The sequence below is a fragment of the Leopardus geoffroyi genome, chromosome B4 (genome assembly GCF_018350155.1).
Source record: "Leopardus geoffroyi isolate Oge1 chromosome B4, O.geoffroyi_Oge1_pat1.0, whole genome shotgun sequence".
Lineage (NCBI taxonomy): Eukaryota > Metazoa > Chordata > Mammalia > Carnivora > Felidae > Leopardus > Leopardus geoffroyi.
In genome coordinates this window covers 38,579,529-38,604,413 of record NC_059341.1, presented here as the reverse complement: position 1 = coordinate 38,604,413, position 24,885 = coordinate 38,579,529, and the positions used below count along the sequence as shown (strand labels likewise).

General features: G+C 44.8%; 1 protein-coding gene across 2 annotated transcripts in view; it reads left to right on the top strand.

Moving 5' to 3' along the window:
• The window catches only part of CRACR2A (calcium release activated channel regulator 2A), a 133,860-nt gene that overhangs the window by 48,367 nt on the left and 60,608 nt on the right, over positions 1-24,885 (top strand). For both annotated transcript variants that reach the window (XM_045463846.1, XM_045463845.1), the window contains 3 exons: positions 11,612-11,862; positions 20,778-20,889; positions 22,021-22,204. In XM_045463846.1, coding sequence (XP_045319802.1) covers positions 11,647-11,862; positions 20,778-20,889; positions 22,021-22,204 — 512 coding nt within the window. In that variant the 5' untranslated portion in view covers positions 11,612-11,646. The remainder of the gene's footprint in view (positions 1-11,611; positions 11,863-20,777; positions 20,890-22,020; positions 22,205-24,885) is intronic.

The window sequence follows — 24,885 nt, the reverse complement described above, 5'->3', positions numbered from 1 at the left end:
TCAAGACATGATTGATTCAGTCATTGGCCATTGGTGATTAAACCTAAAACATCAGTCCCTCTCTCCTTCCTGAAGGTCAACCGTCAAATCTCCTGGTTGTTTCCTCTGGCAACAGGCCCCCATTCTGAAGCTTTCTAGAAGCCCACCAAGAATCAGCTCTTCCCCATAAACTCAGGTGTGCTCAAAAGGGGTTCATCATGAATACCAAGAGACACCCCTTTCATTTAAGAAATTCCAAGGATTTTAGGAGCTCTGTGCCAGGAACCAGGGGCAAAAACCAAATATCTATTTTTTCATTAATCACAAATATTTACCACTCTCAGCCCTCACTGTCGATGGTCAGTTAAGAAGCCAACACATATTTCTTAGGCACCTGCCATATGCTAAGTACCAGACTTGGAATTGGCAGGGCATTTGTTTATTTAAATATTCAAATATTAATTTCATACTCACTAAGATTTATTGGGATGGCACTTCTGCCTTCAAGGACGAAGTAAGTCATATCATGTACGCTTGAAACTCTAGGCAACTAGACCAAGCAGTATATTCTAATGCTGAAAGCATGATAGAGTCAGTAAGAATTCAGAGGGACAGCAGCCAAAGCAGTCCAGACTGGGCAGCCAGAAAGACTTCTCGGAGGAGGTGGACTTATACCTGGGCCCTGAAGGAATACCCAACACTGAGAGTCGGAACAGACCTATTTAGACTGTTTTTATAGGATGAAGAAGGAACTGGTAAACTTGCCTTTGTCAAGTCCTAGAAAACACTTCCCATCTGAGGCCTTGATTCCTCCTTAACTTGCTCCTTCCCGGGGGGGCCCACCAGTGTCATTCCCTCATGACATCTCATCCATTCATATTGGAGTTGTGTTTGAAAGCCTTTGCTCAGCACCCCTCCTGTGCCCTCTGCAGTTTGACAAGACCTGCCTACCTCTGCCTCCTTTTGACACTGCCCACTCACAGTGAATGTCTGAGACTTTGAGCGGCTGCTGCATACGGACAATGCCTCTGGGGAAGCCTGGGTAATTAAAGAGATGCGAACAGATCCTGAAGATGCCTTTGTGCTTTTGATTTCCCAACTTCCCAGCCTGCAGGAGAGATTCAAGCGAGATCAGGGTGATTTAGTGGCTGCTTTCAAGTGCACAGCGGGTGTGGTATGTGTTGGGGAGTGGGGACCAGCTGCTCTCTATCTCCACTGAGCCCTGGGTAAGGGGGTATTCAGCTTAGAGCCCCTAGGAGGGATTTAGGTTTGATCTATGACCTTTCTGATTATAGCAGTTACTAAGCTACTGGAATTACTGTGGAATTCTGGGAAGTGTTCCTGGAAATGTTTGAGGGCTAGATAATTTCCATCTGTGTGTAAAGGCTTTTCAGGAAGCACTCTGGAGGGAGAAGAGTGGTCTGCAGGTCCTGATAGAGAAAGGAAGATGAAAAGTGGTGTCATGCCTCCCCTTGTGATGGTGGTGGCATTTTCTCTTTCCTTCTGGAATATACCCCACAATTTTCCCTTTTATGGCTGTATGTTAATCTAAAAAATATTTGAGGCAGAAAGTTGTGTTCGGCCCTGAGCCCACAGCAACCATGGGCTTCACCCAAATGTGAAACAGCCCAGCCAGTCACAGGGCTTTGTTTTACTTCTGAAAGAAAAGTAGAAACACTTCTGTTGTTTTGTCTGCTATTTCCCTTGGAAAACCCACAGATGCTGTTCGAAGATCACAGGCCAAACCAGAGGGGGCTGGCATCACAGTAGGGGAACGGTCTGCCCCATTCCCTTACTGCCAGAGTTCACTGAGCTCTCTATGGTAAGGGACTGAGGATTTTCACAGAGAAATTACTTGATTTTATGACGTTTCCTGCTTTCCAGAGTTGAATTTAGAAGGAAGAATCAGGCTCCTGGGGATAAATACAGTAGGTGGGGTCAGATTTGCAAGTCGGGAGATAGGAGAAGGTTCTGGCCTGGGCCTATTCTCTCTCTCTCTCTCTCTCTCTTTTTTAATAGATCTATTTGGCTATTGACATATAATAAACTGTACATATTTAAAGTGTACAATTTGGTAAGTTCTGATATATATTTCTACATACATATGTTTGTGTATGTAACTATATATGTGTATATATGCGTATGCATATATAACTATATATACACATATATACTCTATATACATACATACATACATATCTGTATATATCTATATCCATATCTATATATAATTTATATATATCCATGAAATGATCACAATTAAGACTGTGGACATATCCATACCCCCAAAAACTCTCCTCTTGCCCATTTGTAATCTCTCCTTCTCACCCTTCTTCACCTTCCCTTATCTCTTTTCTGTCACTATAGATCAGTCTTCATTTTTCTAATTTTATATAAATGACATCAAATACTATGTGCTCTTTTGTCTGGCTTTTTTTTTTTTTTTTTTTTTTTGCTCACATGATTATTTCAAGATTCATCTGTTTTGTTGCTTAGATCAATAGTTGATTCCTTTTAATGCAGAGTGGCATTCCATTGCATGCGTATATGAGAGTTTGCTCACCCATGTACCTGTTGAGGAATATTTGTGCTGTTTTGGGCTACTACAAATAAAGCTTCTATGAATGTTCATGTACAAGTCTTTGTGTGGAAAGAATGCTTTTATTTCCTTGGGTAAATATTTAGGAGTGGGATGTCAGGACCATATGGTAGAAGTTTGTTTGACTTTTTAAAGAAACCTCCAAATGTTTTCCTAAGGGGTTGTAGCATTTTACATTCCCACCGGCAGTGTGTGAGAGGTCCATCCAATTGTCCATATTTTTGCCAATACTTGGTATGCCGATCTTTTTTTATTTTAGCCATTCTAATAGGTGTTTGGTGGTGTTTCAGTGTGGCTTTAGATTGCATTTCCCTTATGATTAATGATGTTGAACATTTTCATGTAGTTATGTGATATCCATATATCTTATTTGATGAAGTGGCTGTTCAAATGTTTTGCCCATTTAAAAATTGAGTTGTTTGTTTTCTTATTCATGAGTTCTGAGAACTTTGTATATATTCTGGATCAAAACCCTCTATCAGATACAGGCTTTGCAAATATTTTTCCCAATGTGTACTTAAATGGTGTCTTTCAAAGAACAGGAATTTTAAGTTTTTGTAGAGTCCAACGGATCAGTTTTTAAAATATGCTTTTGCTATTGTGCCTAAGGAATCTTTGACTAAGCCACAGTCACAAGGACATTTTCTTCTTGTAGTTTTATATTTTTAGACGTTACAGTTAGGTCTATGATCCATTTTGAGTCAATTTTTGTATGTGGTATAAGGTATGCATTGACATTCTTTTTTTTGCAAATGGTTATCCAATTATTCCAGTCCCATTTGCTGAAAAGATTATCCTTTCTCCACTGCATTGCCTTTGCATTCTTGTAAAAAAAAAATCAGTTATATATATGGTCTATTTCTGGATTCTCTATTCTTTATTTTGTTCCATTTATCTTTTTATTTTTTTATTTTTTATTTTTGATCTTCATGCCAATAGCATACTGCCTTTTTTACTATAAATTTATAATGTTTTGAAATCAGATAGTGTTAGTCTTCCAATGTGGTTTGTTTTTTTCAAAGTTGTTTTGGCTATTCTAGGTCCTTTGCATTTCAATATGAATTTTAGATTGGCTTGTCAATTTCTACCAAAAAAAAAAAAAAAAAGCCTGCTGAGAGTTTGATTGAGATTGAGATGAATCTTTTGATGAATTTAGGGAGAAATGACATCCTAGTAGTACTGAGTCTTCCAAACCATGAACATGAATATCTACCCATTTATTTTGGCCTTCTTTAATTTCTCTCATCAATATTTTGAAGCTTTCTGTGTGCAGGTCTTACACATTTTTGCCAGCTATCTCCCTATTTCATATTTTTGATGCTATTGTAAATGATATTTTTATTTCTAAGTTTTCGTTGCTGCTGTACAGAAATACAATTGATTTTTTAGAGAAAACTTATATCTTTTAACCTTGTCAAACTCACTTATTGTTCTAGTAGCTTTTTGTGAATTTCACCAGATTTTCTACATAGATAATCATGTTGCCTGGGAATAAAGATGATTTTACCTTTTCATGTCTGATCCGGATGTTTTTTACTTCTTTCCTTGCTTCATTGAACTGGCTAGAATCTCCAACACAATGTTAAATTGACTAAACACTTTTTTATATATGTAATGTATTGTCAAGTTAGTTAGCATACAGTGTATACAGTGTGCTCTTGGTTTTGGGAATAGATTCCCATGATTCATCGCTCACACACAAACAGCCGTCCCAACAAGTGCCCTTCTCAATGCCCATCACCCATTCCCCTCCTCCCCACCCCCACCATCAACCCTCAGTTTGTTCTCTGTATTTAAGAGTCTCTTAAGGGGGCACCTGGGTGGCTCAGTCAGTTAAGCGTCTGACTTCAGCTCAGGTCATGATCTCATGGTTCATGAGTTTGAGCCCCGCATCAAGCTCTGTACTGACAGCTGAGAGCCTAGAGCCTGTTTCAAATTCTGTGTCTCCCTCTCTCTTTGCCCCTCCCCTGCTCACTCTCTCTCTCTCTCTCTCAAAAATAAATAAACATTAAAAAAAATTTAAGAGTCTCTTATGGTTTGCTTCCCTCTCTGTTTGAAACTATTTTTCCCCTTCCCTTCTCCCATGGTCTTCCATTAAGTTTCTCAAGTTCCACATATAAGTGAAAAATATGATATCTATCTTTCTCTGACTGACTTATTTCACTTAGCATAATACCCTCCAGTTCCATCCACATTGTTGCAAATGGCAGGATTTCATCGTTGTTGCAAATGGCAGGATTTCATTCTTTCTCATTGCCAAGTAGTATTTCATTGTATATATAAGCCACATCTTCTTTATCCATTCATCAGTTGATGGACATTTGGGCTCTTTCCATAATATGGCTATTATTTATAGCCCTGCTATAAATATTGGGGTACACGTGCCCCTATGAATCAGCACTCCTGAACTCTGGATAAATTCCTAGTAGTGCTATTGCTGGGTCATAGGGTAGATCTATTTTTAATTTTTGAGGAGCCTCCACATTGTTTTCCAGAGTGGCTGCACCAGTTTGCATTCCCACCAACAGTGCAAGAGGGTTCCCATTTCTCCACATCCTCGTCAACATCTGTTTCCTGAGTTGTTAATTTTAGCCACTCTGGTGTGAGGTGGTATCTCAATGTGGTTTTGATTTGTATTCCCCTTATGATGAATGCTATTGAGTGTCTTTTCATGTGTCTGTTGGCCATCTGGATGTCTTTCTTCTTTGGAAAAGTGTCTATTCATGTCTTCTGCCCATTTCTTCACTGGGTTATTTGTTTTTCAGGTGTTGAGTTTGGTAAGTTCTTTATAGATCTTGGATTGGATACTAACCCTTTATCCGATACATCATTTGCAAATATCTTCTCCTGTTCCATCGGTTGCCTTTTAGTTTTGTTGACTGTTTCCTTTGCAGTGCAGAAGCAGCAATTTCTTGCTCGACATGTCTCTGAAGGCAAGGGAAATAAAAGCAAAAATGAACTATTGGGACCTCATCAAGACAAATAGACATTTTTGTTTCTTGATCATAGGGGAAAAACATTTGGCTTTTTACCATTTAAGTATGATGTTACCTGTTGGTTCTTTTGTGGATACCCTTTTTCAGGTTGGGCAAATTTCTCCCTACTCCTAGTTTTCTGAGAGTTCTCATCAGGAATGGATTTGGGGTTTTGTGAAGTGCTTTTTCTGCATCTACTGAGATGATCATAATGGTTTGTCGTTTTTAATTTGTTAACATGGTGAATTATATTGTTCATTTCAAATGTTAAGCCATTCTCTCATTCCTGAGTTAGAACTCCACTTGGTCAGGATGTATTTATTCTTTTTATATATGGCATTGGATTGAATCTGCTAAAATTTCCTGAAGAATTTTGCATCTGGGGCACCTGGGTGGCCCAGTCGGTTGAGCATCCGACTTCAGCTCAAGTCATGATCTTGCAGTTTGGTTCATGAGTTCGAGCCCTACATCAGGCTCTCTGCTGTCAGTGCAGAGCCTGCTTTGGATCCTCTGTCCCCCTTTCTCTCTGTCCCTCCCCCATGCACTCTCTTGGAAAAAAAAAAACTTTTTTGCATTTATGTTCCTGGGGGATATTGGCCTGTATTTTTATTTTCTTATAATTTCTTGGTCTAGTTTGGGCATAAGGTAATCCCGGCCTCATAGAATATGTTAGGAAGTATTTCATATTCTTCAGAGTTCTGAAAAGTTTGCATAGAATTGGTATTAATTTTTCTTTAAATATTTGTAGCATTCATCAATACAGCCACCTGGGCCTTGAGTTTTCTTGCAGGAAAGGTTTTCACTATTAGTTCAATTTCTTCAATAGTGTTACTCATTTTATCTATTTCCTGTTGAGTGAACTTTGTTATTTAGTGACTTTCAAGGAGTTTGTCCATCCCCTCTAAATTGTCAAATTTATTGGCATAAAACTGTTCATAGGATTCTCCTATTAGCCATTTAATGTCTGTAGAATTTGCAATGTGCCACCTCTTAAAGTTCTGATATTATCATTTGTGTCTTCTCTCTTTATTCATCTTCTTAAAGAACCAGCCTTTATTTTTATAAATTTTCTCTAGTGTTTTTCTGTTTTCTAGTTAATTGATATCTGCTCAGACCCTTATTAGTTTTTCTCCTTACTTTGGGTTTCATTTGCTCTTCTCTTTCTAGTTTCTTAAGGTAGAAGCTGATGTCATTGATTTGAGACCTTTCTTCTTTTCTATTATATGTGTCTAGTGTTATAATTTTTTCCCTGAGTACTACTTTAGCAATATCCAACCAAATTTGATATACTGTGCTTTTATTTTCATTTAGTTAAAAGTACTTTTTCATTTCCCTTTCCATTTCTTCTTTGACCCATGAGTTATTTAGAAGTGTGTTATATAGTTTTCACATATTTAAGGGTATTCCAGGGGTCTTTCTGTTATTGGTTCTGGTGTAATTCCATTGTGGTTAGGGTACATACTTTCTATGACTTCAGTCCTTTAAAATTTATTGAAACTCATTTTATGGACCAGGATATGGACCATCTTGGACCACATATTCCATGTGCACTTGAAAAGAAAGTGTATTAACCCTTTGTTGAGTATTCTATAAATGTCAGTTAGGTCGAGATAGTTGACAGTGTTGTTCATGTTTTCTGTATCTTTACTGATTTCAGTCTACTTGTTTTATTAACTATTGATAGAAGGATATGAAAATCTTTGAATATGATTGTGGATTTGTCTATTTCTCCTTACAGTTGTATCAGTTTTTGTTTCATGCATTTTAAAGCCTTGTTATTAGGTACAGAAGTATTTAGGATTATTACTATCTTATTGATGAATTTACTTCTTTATCGCTATGAATTACTTTCTTTATTCTCATTAATATTCTTCCTTGTAGAATCAACTTTGCCTGATACTAATATGCAGCTTTTTCTTGACTAGTGTTAACATGGTATATATTTTGCTAACCTTTTACTTTTAACCTATTTGTGTCATAAAGTTTACACTTCTTATAGGCAGCATACAGTTGGGTTTCCTCAACTTGGAGAGTCTGCCAGTCCCTGCCTGGATTTCCCCCTTCCTGTGTCATGGCCTAAAAACTCTTTAGGCAATAATAGGGCTCGTTTTGTTTGTTTCTGTCAGGAACAGGCTTTGGGCTAGAGTGAGGTGAGTAAGGTCCCTAGGGTGCAAAATTTAGAAAGTAATTACTCTCTAATGCACAGTTTTCAGAATGGATTTCTCTTTGAATATTGTACCTTAGGCGCCTCTTCCTTAAGAAGACACTCACTTTTGGGGCGCCTGGGTGGCTCTGGCTCTGTTGGTTAAGCGTCTGACTTCGTCTCAGGTCATGATCTCACAGTCTGTGGGTTTGAGCCCCGCGTCGGGCTCTGTACTGACAGCTCAGAGTCTGGAGCCTGCTTCAGATTCTGTGTCTCCCTCCCTCTCTCTGCCCTTCCCCTGCTCGCACTCTGTCTCTCTGTCTCTCTGTCTCTCAAAAATAAATAAGCATTAAAATTTTTTTTCAAAAAAGCAGGCACTCACTTTCAGAGTTGTGCAAGTACAGGGCTAGTACCTGAGAGTAAATTCCTCCTTTAATTTTGCACTTTAGGGGCCTCATTCAGCTCACCCTAACCTGGCCATGCTGAAGGATCACTGTCCTTCATTGACTGATGTCTAGTGTCTTAGAAAGAATTTTCAAAAATATATTTTGTTTGGATTTTTTAAAAATTATTTTAGCTGGGAAAGCAAATCCAGTCCCTGTTACTCCATCTTTTCTGGAAACGGAAATCTGAATTTGTTCTTTATGAGATAAAAATCCCACACGGAGAGCTATCTGATTGAAACACAAATGTTTTTAGGCCTCCCTGCAAAGGATGCAGCAAAAAAATTGTTCTTCCTTCATTTTTTTTTTAATTTTTTTTTAACGTTTATTTATTTTTGAGACAGAGAGAGACAGAGCATGAACGGGGGAGGGGCAGAGAGAGAGGGAGACACAGAATCGGAAGCAGGCTCCAGGCTCTGAGCCATCAGCACAGAGCCCGACGCGGGGCTCGAACTCACGGACCGTGAGATCGTGACCTGAGCTGAAGTCGGACGCTTAACCGACTGAGCCACCCAGGCGTCCCTGTTCTTCCTTCATTTAAGAATCAATCAGGGGCGCCTGGGTGGCGCAGTCAGTTAAGCGTCCGACGTCAGCCAGGTCACGATCTCACGGTCCGGGAGTTCGAGCCGGGCGTCGGGCTCTGTGCTGATGGCTCAGAGCCTGGAGCCTGCTTCCGATTCTGTGTCTCCCTCTCTCTCTGCCCCTCCCCCGTTCATGCTCTGTCTCTCTCTGTCCCCAAATAAATAAATAAATGTTGAAAAAAAAATTAAAAAAAAAATCAATCAATATGCACCTACTGTGTACCATATTCTGGGATAGGAACTATGGTTAAAATCAAATAAGACATGGTGCCTATCTGCTAGTTGCTCATAGCTGGCTGCTTTAGAACTATTGGACTGGTTCTCTCATGCCATGCGTCACCTGGGACATGGGTCAGGGAAGGCAGAGAGCCAGAGAAAGTCAGGCCTAGAACTGAGAGAGCATCTCTACTAATTTCCAGGCCAGAATGGCTCAAGGGCTTACTTAGCTCACATAGGTGGTTAGAAGTAGTTGATTGCTATGTCGTCCATTTTGAGGGATATGGAGGAGGGACCCAACCCGAAATACCTTCCCTTACCAGACGTTACCATGACTGAATTCCCACTATTTGAGACTCATTCATTAACAGCAGGGACCATGTCTTATTCATGTTTGCATTTTTCAGTGTTAGCTCAGAGCCTGCTAATTGGGTAGTTGATAAATAAGAATGAATGAATGAATGAATGAATGATAAATGTTAAAATGATGAACATGCCTCTGGGAAGTGACTTAGGTTATTATCTGTTGGGGATAAGTAGACCATCAAGAGCAAGTCCATAGCTTGGAGCCATGCTAGGAAGGTAATATGGTATAGTACATCGGGTCTCTATACTAGACCTTGATCCAAGTTGTTTAACCTTTCCCTAACTTAGTTACCTCATCTGTGTGATGGGAATCCTAATTTACCTAATAGAGGGATTGGGTTCCATTAGGATGAAGTATGTTATGGGGCTGGCAAGAGAAAAGCCTCAAGGAAGAACAGATATTATTCATCCAGTCTTCTGGGAACAGCAGGTGGGAATAAGGTAGGGGCTACTGGATGGCAGAGACCTCGAAACAGTCCTGGCTGGGCAGTAGGAAGACACAGACCATTCTGCTAATGCTGTACATTTACAGAAGCTCAGATGTTACCACTTCTATTATCCAAAAGCCCTTCCTAAGCTCAGTGTTGCGATAGATATTTTGGGCAATACACATAAGCCATGCAAAAACAGCCCTACTCTCTTGGGACTTATAACCAAGGCCTTTAGTTCCCTCCGGGGAAGACAGAATAGAAATGTTAAATCTGTCTATGATTAGGTGACAGCCAGTTCACACTGTGTAGGAATGGAGAGAAAGACCCGATTCCTGAGTGAAGGGCTAGTCAAAGGGATCAGGTGGGAGCCCATTGTCCAGTCCAAGTGGAGCAAGAATGTCAAGTCTCCTCTACTTTGTCCAGGCTCTGTTACACATGGTGCATTCCTGAGGCCAGAGGTAGTCTTCCAGCTCTGGGTCCACAGCTCTTGACACATCTGGTAGGTGGAAAATGTTGACCCAAATCACAGATTACTTTGGAGTTATGGTGTAGCCGAGCCAGACCCCTGGGCTCTGATAATCAGACAAACCCACCTGGTGATAGTATGATTTTCTTCCTTTTTTCAGACAATGGTGTAGGAGATATGATCTATATTTCCTTCTTCACTTTTTGCATTTCGCCAAAATGCATTACAGTGTGTATCTGTATTTTAACATTTAAATATTTAAAAATTTAGATCTAGCTTACTTCCAAAAAGTTTTCAGATAGAAAACTCCAAGGATATGACTATTTCCTTTCATCACATTGACCCATTTTTTTTATTAGTAACAATTTATTATGTTGAAATATCATACACTTACAGACTGTCAGAGGTAGAAGGGGCCTTAAAGAAAATAGGACTGGTCTTCTCAATACACAGATGAGGAAACTGAGACCCAGACAGGTACTGACTTATTCAAGGTCACTTAAGGAGCAACAGAGTCCAGACTAGAAGTTGGTTTCTGCATAACTTCTCCCATAGCATCACATTACAGTGCACCCTCTGAAAAAAAAAAAAAATCCATAAGGGGCTTTAAATGTCGGATCAGGACATATAATTTGTGATTTTATGTTGGCCAGAGACCAAACTAGGCCTGGCAAATCCAGTAGAGTAGGAAGCTCCTTGAGGACACAGTACACTTTCCTCCATCAGCTTTCTGCTGCATGCTCTCAGGCCCCGTAGAGGCCTGCAGTATGAGCTAAGATCTCACCAAGAACTTGTTGATTGTGAAGGGCATAGGAAACAGTGAATCTGAGAGAAGAGAGTTCTCCACCCTTCGAAATGCTGAAGAGTCAGGACAATGTAGGATTAAGGTCAAATACAAGTTTGATGAGCTTGGATTTAAATCTGTTTTTGCATTAACTTGCTGTGTGGCCTTGGTCAAGTCACTCAGCCTCTCTGAGCATCGATAAAATGAAGATGCTAATATCTATTTCAGAGGGATGTGAGAAATAAATGAGAAAATGTATACAGAGACCAAGACATGGTGCCTGCCTCCAAGTGAACACTCAATAAATGGTAGCTGTTCTATCAGGATCTGTTTTGTTGCTGTTAGTTTAAATGAGGAGAAATTGTTTTCAGGCTTCCACTACCCACCTTCTTTCACTCTAGAAATGTCTGTTTTCTTTTCCCCCTTCTTCTTTTTTCAATGGGCTGGCTGATCTATTAGCAATCACAGCACATTTCCCCTTGCCATTCTGCTAATGAGGAGGTGGTTGGTAAGAGAGGCCAGGCACACTGGTGAGCAGTTATGGCTGCCCTCTAATGCCCTCTCATTCTTTCTCGGCCTCACTCCATCCACACCACACCCACTTGTCTCTCTCATCTTCTGTGTTCAGGTTCTGCAAAGACTTGAAGAAATTGACAAACCCGGATGGCTACCCCTGACAGGAGAATGGTCTCTAGACCCCAGAGACCTGGAAAGGGTCCTAAGGAAAGCGGGGCCTGCCTGAGTCCCCTGGACAACCTGGAGTGTAAGGAGACCCAGGAGCTGGCACCGGTAGAGCTGGCCATGCTGAGCAAGGCACAGGAATTCTTTCAGACCTGTGACACAGAAGGCAAGGGGTTCATCGCCAGGAGGGATATGCAGGTAAGAGGCCAGCCCACCTGGAATGCCAAATGGCATGGCTCTCTCCATCTTGGGTTAGGGCCTGCCCCACTGGGGGCAGTAAAGGTGCCATCTACTCTGCCCTGGAAGGAGGTGTCAGCCTCAACTCTACTGGGAACCAGATCTCTTAGGTTCATTCCTTTCCTGGCCTTTGCTTGCCGTCAAACTCACAGATTGTTTCCTCTCTCTGACTCAGTAACTGTCAGGTTTGGAAAATGGTGATAGCAACATACAGGACTTGAGTAAGACATGGTGGAGAACCTTCTGAAACAGAGTGGGAAGGCACCAGCTTGCTACTTCACAATAAAGCTTTGAGCTATGCCGAGGTACTGTGTGTGCCTTAGGAACACATTGACAAGTGCAACAACCAGGGAGGAAGGCATTTCTGGAGCTCCTCCAGAAACCCAACCACACTCAACCCCTCATAACTGGGTCCCAAGAGACATACTGCAGAACCCCGGTGTACCCCATTGCCTGGTGCAGGGCTCAGCAAACTTTCTTTAAAGGGCCAGACCATAAGGATTTTAGGCTCTGTGGGCCATGTACACGATCACAACCACTCAATGCCATGCTGCTGCACGAGCTGACATAGGCAATATGTACACAGGTGAGCTTGGCTCTGATCCAATGAAACTTCTATGGACACTGAAATTTGAATTTTATATGATTTTTGTGTGTCCCCAAATAGTCTTCTTTTGATTTTTTTCAACCATTTAACATTATATCTCACCCCCGAAACTAATATAACATGGTATGCTAATTATCCTTGAATAAAAAATAATAAAAGTGTAAAAGCCACTCTTAGTTCACTAGCCATAAAAAACAGATGATGGGGTCCGATTTATAACCCTGGGGCATAGTTTTCCCACCCCTGGTCTAGTGCCTTTCCAGCATTCGTGTCAAAAGCTTCTTCTGAGTGTCTTACTTAAGTCCGTTATGTTGCAGCCGTGATGTCCTCTGACATAAACAAGATGCAGGCTCCACCAGAGCAAGCTGGACTCAGCCTTTCTCCAGCTCTTTCCAGCCAAGAGCATCTTGGGGAGGGATGCATGGCCGTGCTGTTGCAAGAAAATCCTGCAATGGTCAAGTTTTCTTCTTTTTATTTTTTAATTTTATTTATTTATTTTTTGAGAGAGAGCACGAATGTGGGAGGGGCAGAGAGAGAGAGAGAGAGAGAGGGAGAGAATCCTCACTGACAGCATGGAGCCTAACACGGGGCTCAATCCCACGAACTGTGAGATCATGACCTGAGCCAAAATCAAGAGTTGGATGGTCAACCAACTGAGCCACGCAGGCGCCCCTAAGCTTTCTTTTTTAAATTTGGCTTTTCAGAATACAGTGAAGTTGGGCAGTGGAATGTAGACCCTCATGGGGCTCAGTCCCCTTCTGGGCTCACATGTGGGAGCTGCAAAGAGATGAGCCATGTGACCCAGGTGAAGGCCGTGGGTCTTTCCCTGGCCCCACAGGATGGTGTTTTCAGGCTTTTCCCAGAGCTCTTCCACCATGCCATAGATGCACGAATGGAGGGAAGAGACCGGAGGACAGGACAGGCTTAGCCCATGAGAGAGCTCAGACCATCTGTGTTGTCAGTAGTTGGCTCCCCAGTACATTTCTGTCACTGAAACTCAACCCAAGTCGTACTCTCCATGGAAGGTCAGACTCTGTGTGCTTGAGGAAACCCTGTCTGTGAACTTCATTATTGTCCTTCACAGGCCTGTGGTGGTTGTTGGTGGTGGTTTTAATGGCATACTTAACTTTTGATCGTCCCTTCTGGAAGGAAAGAAAAGGGAATTTGACATGTACTGATGGTCAGCTCCGGACCATATGCGTGGTGCAATTCAGCACTTTCTCTGTGTGTGTGTGTCCCAATTAACCTTCACTGAAGCCCACACTTTACTGAAGGAGGAAGAGTCATGGTGAATTTAAGCTGCAAAGTGTAAGTTGTAAGAAATCATTTGTATCTGACCCGGAATGAAGTCATAACCATCAAGTTGCAGAGGTACCAACTCAGCTACATTCCTGCTCAGTCCTCGATTGTGACCGAGGCAAGAGGAAAAGGGGACAGACATCCTACCTAGTGGATACTTACACATCATGGCCTTTATTTCTACTTTGTTTTCCAAAGCTTCTGTGTACCTGTGGACAGTGAAGCATTTGAAATTTTCAGTTCTGTAGGCTGCGAAAGTGCTATCAAGGAAGAACAAGGCCCATCACTTAAGCGCTCTTTGCTGCTTTCTCGGGTCCTATCTGGGGGAAGATGGGCTGGAAAGAGATAACGTGGAGAACAGCAACCCACACATCATCAACACTGGATGCTCTGTGGAAGCCCCACATACCCCTTGGCTCTTCTGGGCAGAACCTACAGACATCTGTCTGTTCCTTGTCACTCCCTCACGGAGCTGCTTTGCCAGGTGACCCCTTTGGTTGGTGGTCACCTCCTTGAACCTGACCACTACCACCTTGCTCACCTTTGGTTCTCAGCCTGGCCTCATGGGAACTGAAAGAAGAGCTCAGATTATGCATGCACACGAAAATTCAGCCACCGGGTGAGGCCCTTTAAAGCAGGGACTGAGGGGTGCCTGGGCGGCTCAGTCGGTTAAGCCTCCAACTCTTGATTTCCGCTCAGGTCATGATCTCACGGTTTGTGGGATCGAGCCCTGTGTCTGACTCAGTGCTGACAGTGCAGAGCCTGCTGGGAATTCTCTCTCTCTGCCCCTCTCCCACATGCTCTCACACTCTCTCAAAATAAATAAATAAATAAATATTTAAAAAACGACAACAACAACAACAGGAACTGATTGTCAAGGAAGGTGAGGCCATGGACCCGAGGGAGAGCAGATCTAGGGGCTGGAAGAGGTGGGTAAAGAAGCAGAGTCAGAACAAGACCATGCAGGGCTTACTGTCCTTTAGGAAAAAGAGAGAGTTAAGCTCCTCCTTTGGTGCTCTTATTCTTCTTGGTCCTGATGGACAAAAAACTATTTTCAGTGGGTGAGAAAGACTTTGTGTCCATCCAAGAGGTAGGGGTGGGGGGGGTGCGGGTGGGGAAGGAGACTGCTGCAGGGTCTGAGCCCCAGCAGTATGGAGCCAGCCTACTCTGAGAGAGCAGGGACCACAGAAGGAAAGGAGCAGGGTCCAGGAGAAGTTTTTTCCTTTGGGGTCCCTGGAGAAACCTGGAGGAACCAGAGGCAGGCTGCACTGAGGGCAAGGGTGCAAGCTGTCCTATGCTAGGGCTCCATATGTGGACGTTCTACTGCGGGGACAGCCGGTGTTGGAATCAACCTGTGTGAACAGATTGCAGGCAGCAGTTTGAGAAACCTCAGCTCCACCCATGGCCCCTCAGACCCCACCCCCTCCTTTATGAGGAAACTCTCTGGGTTCCATGGGGATCGCTCCAGGCAGAATTGGGGTGAAGACTGCTTTGCAGGGCAGAGTCTGGTGCAGCCCCTAGAGAAGCAGAGTCATGGGGCTGAGGACCCCGAGTGAAAGTCAGTCCTGCCTCATAGGGACAGAGGGACATGAGAAGGCCAGGCTGGAAGGGTGTGAAGGGACTTCTTCAGCCCAGAGAGGGAGAGGGGGCCAGTATGGGCAGAAGATCTCTCTGAAGACACCTAGAGCCTCAAAACCCCTGCTTCCTTGACTTTTCAAAGTGAAATGATTACCTACCAATGCCAAGTACCTACCTCCCAACACTGCCTAGAGTTCCTAGACTAGCCACACTGTTAAGAATCATCTAAGAGTTGGCAAACCAAATATTGCCTATTTGTGTGAGTAAAGTTTTGTTGGAACACAGCTGTGCTCATTCATTTACAACTTGCCCATGGCAGCCTTCATGTTTGTGGCAGGAGTGAGTAGCTGTGACAAAGACCAAAAGGCCTGCCCAGCCTGAAATATGTATTTCCTAGTCTTCTACAGAAAAAGTTAGCTGATTCCTGGTTTAGGTTAACTTTGGACTCTCTAAGATTTTTATAGCAAATTGCACTGAGTTTTAGCCCTGAATCTGCAACTTAATAGCATGTGAGTTTGTGTGAGCCTCTTAAACCCTCTAGGCGATAGTTCCTCATCTGTGAATTATTTATAGTACCTCCCAGGGTTAGAGAAGAATTAAATGTGCGTATGCATGTAGAGCTCTTGGCCCTGAGACTGGGACCTGGAAATCCCTCCATAAATACACTTTGTGTGTGTGTGTGTGTGTGTGTGTGTGTGTGTGTGTGTGTGTGTTGGGAGCAGGGGTTGGGAGCATATGTACCCTATATGTCCTCCACAGTGTGATTTTTAAAAATTGTGGCAAAATACACATAACATACAGTTTACTGTCTTAACCATTTGTACGTGTACAGCTCAACAGCATTGAGTACCTTCATGTTGTGCAACCATCCCCACTGCCATCTTTAGAACTGTTTGCATCTTCCAAAATGGATACGCTGTACCCATTAAACACTAACTTCCATGGACTCCTCCTCCCCACAGTCCCTGGCAACCACCATTCTGCTTTCTGTCTTCTTGAATTTGACTACTCTAAGTTCCTCCTATCAGCGGCTCACAGGTGTCTATCCTTTTATGACTGGTTTGTTTCACTTGGCATAATGCCTTCAGGGTTCATCCATGTTGTCACAGGTGTCAGAATTTTCTGCCTTTTTAAGGTTGGATAATATTTCATCGTACCTGTGCACTACAGGTTGTTTATCCATTCGCTCATCGACGGACACCTGGGTTGCTTCACACCCTCGTGTGAGACTGATGCTGTTGTGAACAGGGGGGCGCAAATACTCTGAGTCCCTGCTTTCAATTCTTCGGGGTATATGTACAGAAGGAAAATTGCTGGACCATATAGTAGTTCTGTTTCTGAATTTTCTGAGGAGCCACAGTACTATTTTCCAGCCAAACCATCATACTATGACTTTAAGTGCTCATCTGTCCCTCCTCGGGGACAAAGAAAAGGCATGCCTGCTAAAGAGGGGGCCTTCCACTCATATCCAGCTGGTGCTATTGTTGTGTGTGTCCAGTCTACATGAGTGGGGCAATTTTGCTTCTTAGAGGACGTTCGGTGATGTCTGGAAACATTTTCGATGGAAACTAGACGAGGGGATGTTACTGGCACCTACTAGGTATTGTCAGGGATGCTGCTACGTACCCTATAAGGCACAGGATGGTGTCCTCTTTGTCACCCAACAAAGAATTAACCATGCCAAGATTTCAGTAGTGCCAAGGTTGAGAAACCCTAGGCTATACCAAACAGTCAGCCCAAAACAAGCACGTGAAAACAAAAAGCAGAATAAAGGTAATCTCACATCTCAGACCTTGAATTCTCCTTATAAAGATGTTTGGAGTAGCTGAGTTATGATACAGGGAAGAGAGTTTTTGGTGCTAGAATAGAGAGGTCTGAACAGAATGCTGTAGAAGCCCCAGAAGAAGGGAGACTTTAATTCTGGCCATAAAGATGGATCTCTTCTGGTTTTCTCTTTAATAACTTTTCCTCAGACATGTTTGAAGCTGTGCACCCATTCATTTTAAGCTGTGTGAGGCAGGTTAGTGGACTGGTGACCAGGAAGGTAGAGGGGTCTGGCTAGTGTGTAGAAGAAGATGGCATTTTTCCATGGTTTGGGGAGCCCCAGGCCTTTACACTGCTGCTGCAGAATTGCTTCCTATTCCTGGTCTTGGAAAATGTCCAGTTTGTAAGACCTTGCTGAGAATCTGCAGTAGTGCTGGCCAGGACTGGGAGTATGAGAGGTCCAGACCAGTGCTCCCTAGATAGGAGTTCAGCGTCTCCTGCCATCACCCTTAGCCGTTCATTCATTAATTCATTCATTCATTCAAGAAGTATCTGAATACTCCATGTTGGTCAGCATGGGGCTACCTGGGAACACGATAGTGAGTAAAAACAAACAGAATCCCTGGCTCAGATCTCCTAGTCCACTGAAGGAGCAGACATTCATCAACTGATTGCGTCTATCAGTATATAACTACAAGCTGATAAAAGAAGGCAATGTGTTCAGGGGAAGGCACAGCCTGGCCCTGCCCCAGGGTCTGCAGAGCCTGAATGAAACAGGAGTTCAGAGCTAACTTAAGGCAGTGGAGGGAGGCTGGCTTTGAAGGAGCTGCAGAGTTTTACAGAGCAGCAGCATGAATTGGGTGAGCTGACTTCCTCCCCATTCCTCCTCCCTCCCCCGTCTGCCCTCCCAGATGGAAGTACAAGTGAAAAACAGGATCTCTGGAAGGCTAGTATGTGGTGCTGCTGGCAAGAGAGACTTTTGGTGGTAGGTGGGTAGGCAGGGCATGGTAATGCTGAGTACGGAATTCTAGAAAGAACACAGCAGAGGACGCTTTGACTATAGCTGAAGCCCCAAATGAGAAATCAGCTCTTTAATCCCAGCGCTGGTCTCCGCTGTGACTTTAGGCAAATCTAGAGCCTTGCAGGGTCTCTGATCAGTGGAATGAATAATCCTGTCCCTCTTTGCTTACCTCACTTGGCTGAAAATGTAGACAGCACCAGGTGCCCAGGAAACAAGACCAGAATGAGTTGGTTTCACATGTCTCTGCAGGCCCTGAGAACAAAGATACATAAGAGGTGATTATGGTGATTGAGACTAAAGAATTTTTCCAGTAGGGCCAACAAAGAGAGGGTCAAGAATCTGGCATGGTGCAGCGTGCAGAGAAGGCTGAAGAAGCACTCAGTACTAATTTGCCAGGACAGGAGGAGCAAGAACTACTTGGAAGATCTAATATCACTTTCTCCAGGTTCACGGACAGCAGAAAGAGGAAACCAGCCTGAGTTGTAGACAAGAGAGGCTGAGATTAGGTGATGGAGGGATTTGTGTTAGATTCAGGAATAGAGCCTAAGGTGGTGTATATTCAACAGCTTTTCCCAGTTCACGTCCTCGAGAGAAAAGGTACCCACGTGTGGGGGTGGCTTCAGTGAAAGGCAAATTGAGGGTCCCACCAATGTCGGCAGACCTCTTGCAGCCCATTTGTAGCTCCAGTCCTATGTGAGGCACGTCACTGATCAGATCCAGCAATCCTAGGCTGATGGTGACGGTGGGAAGGAGGAAGGATTACCCCAAGGAGAGGGCCAGACTTGTAAGGGTTTTCACCCTATCTCCCGTGTGATGCCTTTGGTTTCAAATGGGGCTAATAAAACTTCCTGCTTGCAAAATTGACTCACTCCTCACCCCGCATACTCTTACTGTGGCTTTTGAGACAGCTGGTTTATGGATGTTGATAAGCCAGAGATTCTGCTCTGTGCTGAGCAGATGCGCTTCTAGACTCTGCACAAACGCTCACTCCCCTTGCTTTCTAAAAAACTCATTCATATTTAATTCAGTTCTCCTAAATGGCTTCCACATCATCCTGTCTTTCCACTTTGTAATGCATCACAGTCTGCCTTAATGCAGTACCTGCCAAATTAAACTTTATGGCTTATCAGCTAGAAGATTGCCATAGGATCAAGCCAAATGTTCTCGCAGGTTGTGTTATGGGCTTTCACACCTGCCGGCTCGTTTTCATTATTCAGAGGGGTATATACCTTCCTTCCTACAGCCCTGTGTTCATTGTCTTCAGCTGTCAGTCACTTGCATACTGGCGATTTTGTGCACCTGTCCCTTGGGTAACGGGGAGGAAGGGGAGGGGCAGCTGGGCTATAATGAACTCCCTTGGGGAGTCCTCGTTTGGAGACTTAGATTATTAGGGTATAAGACTACGCTTGCTTCAACTATGCAAATTAGCCTTGGCCTGGGGCCACTGCACATCAGGCAGAAGGCCGGAGGGAAGCATCAGGAGCTCAGCCACTTGCTCCTCATCCCATGGGCTGGTCCCTGCCCTCCCATCCTGTGTGACCCTAGCCAGGCCAGGGCTCAGGTTCAGTGCTTATATGTAACTTCCTTGCACACCATCTTGTCCAATTCTCCCTTAGAACACAAATGCTCCTGGGGGAATGACACCTTAAGCCAGTGACAGTTAACATCTTTTTGGTTGGCAGCCAGTAGGGGGCAGAAGTGGGGCACAGCCTGGTGTGATGGGTGGGGGTCACTCAGAAGAAGGGGGCTTATCCAGCTTCCCCCGCAGAGCTGAAGGACCAAAATGTGTGTCCGCCAAAACTTACAAATGTGGTGCCGGGGCCCTGGGACGTGGGTGGCCTCCATCAGGAAGGCTCCTGAGGGTGTGACCCATACCTGCATCTCAGTAGAGGAGGTACCAGGGCAGAGGACAGGGGCCTGAGGAGACCAGGAAGGACTAGACGTGAAACCTGGCTCTGCCATTCACTTGCTGGGCCTTGGTGGGTCAGTGGATCCATCACTCTCATTCTCTCTCTCTCTCTCTCTCTCTCCCCCCCCCCCTTCCTACTACCTTTTACCAAATGCTTTCTCTGGGCCAGGCACTGTGCCATGTTCTTTATGTTCACAGTCTCATTCAACTTGACAACACCATGTCCCATGGCTGTGATCCTCCCACAGGATTCAGTCCAGTACAGTTCTGGTCCTTTGTGGCTGTGAAGAGGGCCAGTTTTGGAGTCAGACCCCAGATTTGACTACTCATTGTTATTTACTGGCTAGGTGACCTTTGGGCAGGTAACTTTAACCAGTAAAATGGAGATAATAATGCCCACCTAGAGGGCTGCCATGAGAATTCAGTACAAATATACATGTTTATAAAAATATTGATAAATATTTTATTTATTTATTATTTATTATTTATGGATCGCCTAGCAAATTGCCTAGCACATTAGGAGGCACCCAATAAATAGTCAATGTTGTAACATTCAAAGGAGGAGAAGGATGGATGGTAATGGGATCTTTTGTAGGCCAGGGCCCACTCTGGACATTTCTGGCAGAAAGCTCTGCCTTCCCAGGGCAGCCCGCTGTGACGATCCAAGTGTTAACCAGTGCTGTCTGGATTGTTTTCAGAGGCTCCATGAGGAGTTACCACTCAGCCTGGAGGAACTGGAGCATGTGTTTGACGCCCTGGATGCTGATGGCAATGGCTTTCTGACGCCAGAGGAATTCACCACTGGATTTAGTAAGTTCTGATGGATGCCAGGGCCCAGCTACATAAAGCTATGTAAAGTGCATGCCTCCTCCCACACCACACCCGTGGGTCTGTGTAGCACAAGCTTCCCTGTCCTCCTGAAGTTTCCAAGCTCCAGATTATTTGGGCCTCTTTTCTGGTGTCCGCACCAGCTGTCCACACCACTGTTCTCTCAGTGCCCACTGCACTGTCTCTGCCAGGTCCCCTCCCACCTGAGAAGGGCAAGGGGAATGCAAGGGAGCTTGGGCAGAAGGCTTGACGTAAGACGGGAGCCGAGATGAGATTTCCAGCCTCTCCTTGTCTCTTTTCCTTTCTGTGACACCAGTTCACAACAAAGTGGGATGGCTGCATGGCTCATTTCAGCCTGGGTCTGGCTGAGTCTTCCCGGGTGAGGGGAACCAGCTATCAGAGGAATTTCTAGAGGGTTTGAATAGACCAGTCATTCTCAAAGTACCCAGGAGGAAGGAGGACAGAGATTCATGAACAAGATAAAGAAACCAGAAATACCATCAGATAAGATACTGGTCAGATACTTATCAGAGCAGGTACTGGTCAGCATGCAGGTCTTACCACACATCTGCCTCATATAAGGTGCCATATAGTTTGTTTAGAAGTATCTGAGGCCTTTCCTGACCTCTAGGAGCTTCTAACTGCCTTGGGAGCATAAAACAGATTGCTGTATATTACAGGCAGTATGAGTATGGAGAACGTGCACCAAAACTGTTATGTTGCTTGTAAATGTGAAGTTCAGTGATGCCACCGGGAGAAGTGACTAGATGGTAATATGGAGCACAGTCAGCCTGTTGGAGGTGGATGGAGGGGAGGCTCTTGTTGTTTAGAGAAGAACCCAATGAAGAGATGAGCTTTAAGCCGGAGAGCCACAAAGGTGCCACAGTCCTGTCATCCATTCTGCCTTTCCCAGGTTGTAGCAGCTCACTCAGAATCTCATGGAAGACGGGAAGACCCCAAATCCAGGAGCTGGTGTCCAGGAATGTTTGCTGGAGGGGGTTTCCCTTTTTCTTCCCTCAGAGGAGCCCCAAACGATTCCTGGCAACTAAGAACGATAAGGTCTTCCCGGGTGCATATTGCCTAATTCAGATCCTTGTGCTGTGCATCCTATAGGCCACTTCTTCTTCAGCCAGAATAAGCCAGGTCAGGAAGATGCAGGCGAGCAGGTTGAACGGCTCCAGGAAGAGAAGGTATATCAATCCAGAGGGGAAGAACATGCGGGCGGCATGGATGAAGATGAGGAGACTCAGTTCCAAACACTGATGGACAAACTTGGAGCCCAGAAGGTTTCCGAGGAGTAAGTGATGACAGTGATTTGGGGAATGGAGCCCAGCCTAGGAGCAGCCCCTTCGTCTGCCCTGTGCACCATTAAAGTTTGTTAAGCACTCAACCAGGCCCCAGGTGCCGGGCTGCCAGCGAGGAGGCTTGTTCCGTACCGCCTGCCCTTGGCAGACCCCTGTCTGTGCGCCATGGACCAGGGGCTCTGTGTCTGCTTTTTTACACTGTCTCATGGGAAACACTCCTAGGCCCCTCTTCTCCCACTCTCCTCACTTCTACCCTACGTCGTCAGCATGGTCCTTGGTTCCATGAGGAGTGCTGTGCAGCACGGGGCGTGCCAGGCCTGGAGGGTTTCTCAGTGTGTTTTGCTGAGGCTTCCGGTCACCACCAGCCTGCCGGTATTTTCACCTCCCCCAAAGCCAGCCCTGGGTCTCAAGGGCTGCAGGTCATCGCAGCCAGCCCCACGGTGCTGTGCTCCTGCCAAAGGTACCTTACGTGCAAGCATTTGCACACTGTATCCCTGAGCCAAACCTAACCATCAGGAAACTGAGGCAGGAAGTGAACCCATTTGTACCAGCCCACTACTTGGATAATCAGTAGCTCGGCTGAAAATTTCAGATGGCTGGAACTTCAAATAAAACATAATCCCCCATTTTCCCCCCAAAATTTATCTAAGCCCTGACATTTAAAATGAAATGCAGTGGGCCCGCCTGGGTAGCTCAGTTGGTTGGGCGGCCAACTTCAGCTCAGGTCATGATCTCATGAGCCCCATGTCGGGCTCTGTGCTGCCAGCTCAGAGCCTGGAGCCTGCTTCAGATTCTGTCTCCCTCTCTCTCTGCCCCTCCCCCGCTCATGCTCTGTCTGAAATAAATAAACTTAAAAAAAAATAAAATGAAATGAGATAAAAATAGGATAAAATAATAAAATAAAATAAAATAAAATAAAATAAAATAAAATAAAATAAAATAAAATAAAATGTGATGTAGCTGGTGGAAACCAGTGGCCTGAAAAACGTGGAATAACCTTCTTCTCCCTTTTCCCATTGCATTTTGCCTTTCCGTTTCTGGGTCGCCTCGGTCCTGGGTTGGCTATGTGTTCCAGGAGTAAAAATGGCCTAATGATTGGAGCTGATGTGTCCCAGGCTTGGGAGGAGAAGAGGAAGCAGGAAAGGAGGGGTCTGCACACAACACACAGGCCAGAAAAAAGATCTGCAGCTCTGTGGAATTTTGAGCAAATGATTTGATAGACTGTGTCAGAGTTGAGAAAGGCTGGCAAAAGCCTAGGAGGGATCCTGGTGAGAGGCTTGGTGGGGAAGCATGTTTGACCCCAGCAGCAGGGGCAGCAGCAGGGGCAGATCTTCTGGGCATCGGCTGGGGCATGTGGGTGTGCAGGTGGGTGGGAAGTGCATGAGACAGAGACCAGACTCAGATCATCTAGGGGTAAGAGGCACAGCGACCACTGCCAGTGACCCTGTGAAGCCTCTTCCTGGCGGTGGGGGGAGGGTGGTGTGGGTGAGCCCAGGAACTGTCATGAAAGAGAGGCACTTCTCCATCCACCCATTCCTTCTGGGGAAGCCCCCTTCCTGGCCAGGCTCTCAAACCAGTCTACCCAATGTTACCCCGAGGGCTCGTGTCAGAGGCCAATGCAGAACTGAGCCAGCGTGAGGCATCCTGGGAAGGCTCAAGGGAGGGTTTCCACAGTGGTCGCAGACATTGATATGTAGAAGACGGTGGCCAGCACCTTCCATCCCTGTGGAAGCTAAACAAAAGGCAGAAGGCTCGTGTTGCTGCATGAGGGGGGTGTCAAGACCACGGGGCCCCAGATGAGGAAACAGAGGAGGCTGTGAAGACTTCAGAGGTCTTCCAAGATTTCACGCTCCAGAATAGCTTGTGTGTTGTTCTGGAAGCAGGCAGATGGGTCAGCTGACCTCCCAGGGTCTCTTCTAGCCCTGCACCCCTAGCCCCTTCCACCAGGAGCAGAAGCAGTAGGCTGGACGTCTGGACTTCGCAGTTGTCCAGTTGGCTGAGTGATTTGGCAGTTTAAGGGCCTTGGCTTATTTTTCATCAAGAATTGACAGATTTGTCCCTTCTCCAGAAATCTGGAAGGGAGTGATGTGGCCATGAGTAAGTGGTTCAAAGAGCTTTGGAAGAGGGTCGTGTGGGTCTGCAAATCTTACTGGAGGCTCTGCCATATCTGTGCCCCAGGCACATGGCTAACATGCACTGTCAAATGTCACTTGTTTTTTAAACATTAAAAAAATTTAATGTTTATTTATTTTTGAGAGAGAGAGTGTGAGCAGGGGAGGGGCAGAGAGAGAGGGAGACAGAATCCATAGCCGGCTCCAGGCTCTGAGCTGTCAGCACAGAGCCTGACGCGGGGCTTGAACCCATGAGCCACGAGATCATGACCTGAGCCAAAGTCAGATTCTTCACTAACTGAGCCACCCAGGCACCCTTCAAATGTCACTTCTCAGGCAAGCTTCTCAAATATAGCACTTGTTACACAAGAACAAAGGATCTTATTCTTTATCTTGAGGGTTCCTGGTTGTAGCTACCCTCAGATCATGGTGGTTTTAGAATTTCATGGGTTACAGGTCGGACTGCTGTTCTGGCTCAGTTTGATGGTCGGCTGTTTCTCCAGAGAGGGAGAGCATGGTCCGCGGGGTGCGCCACTGCCTCCGTCCTCCCGTCACTGATCAGT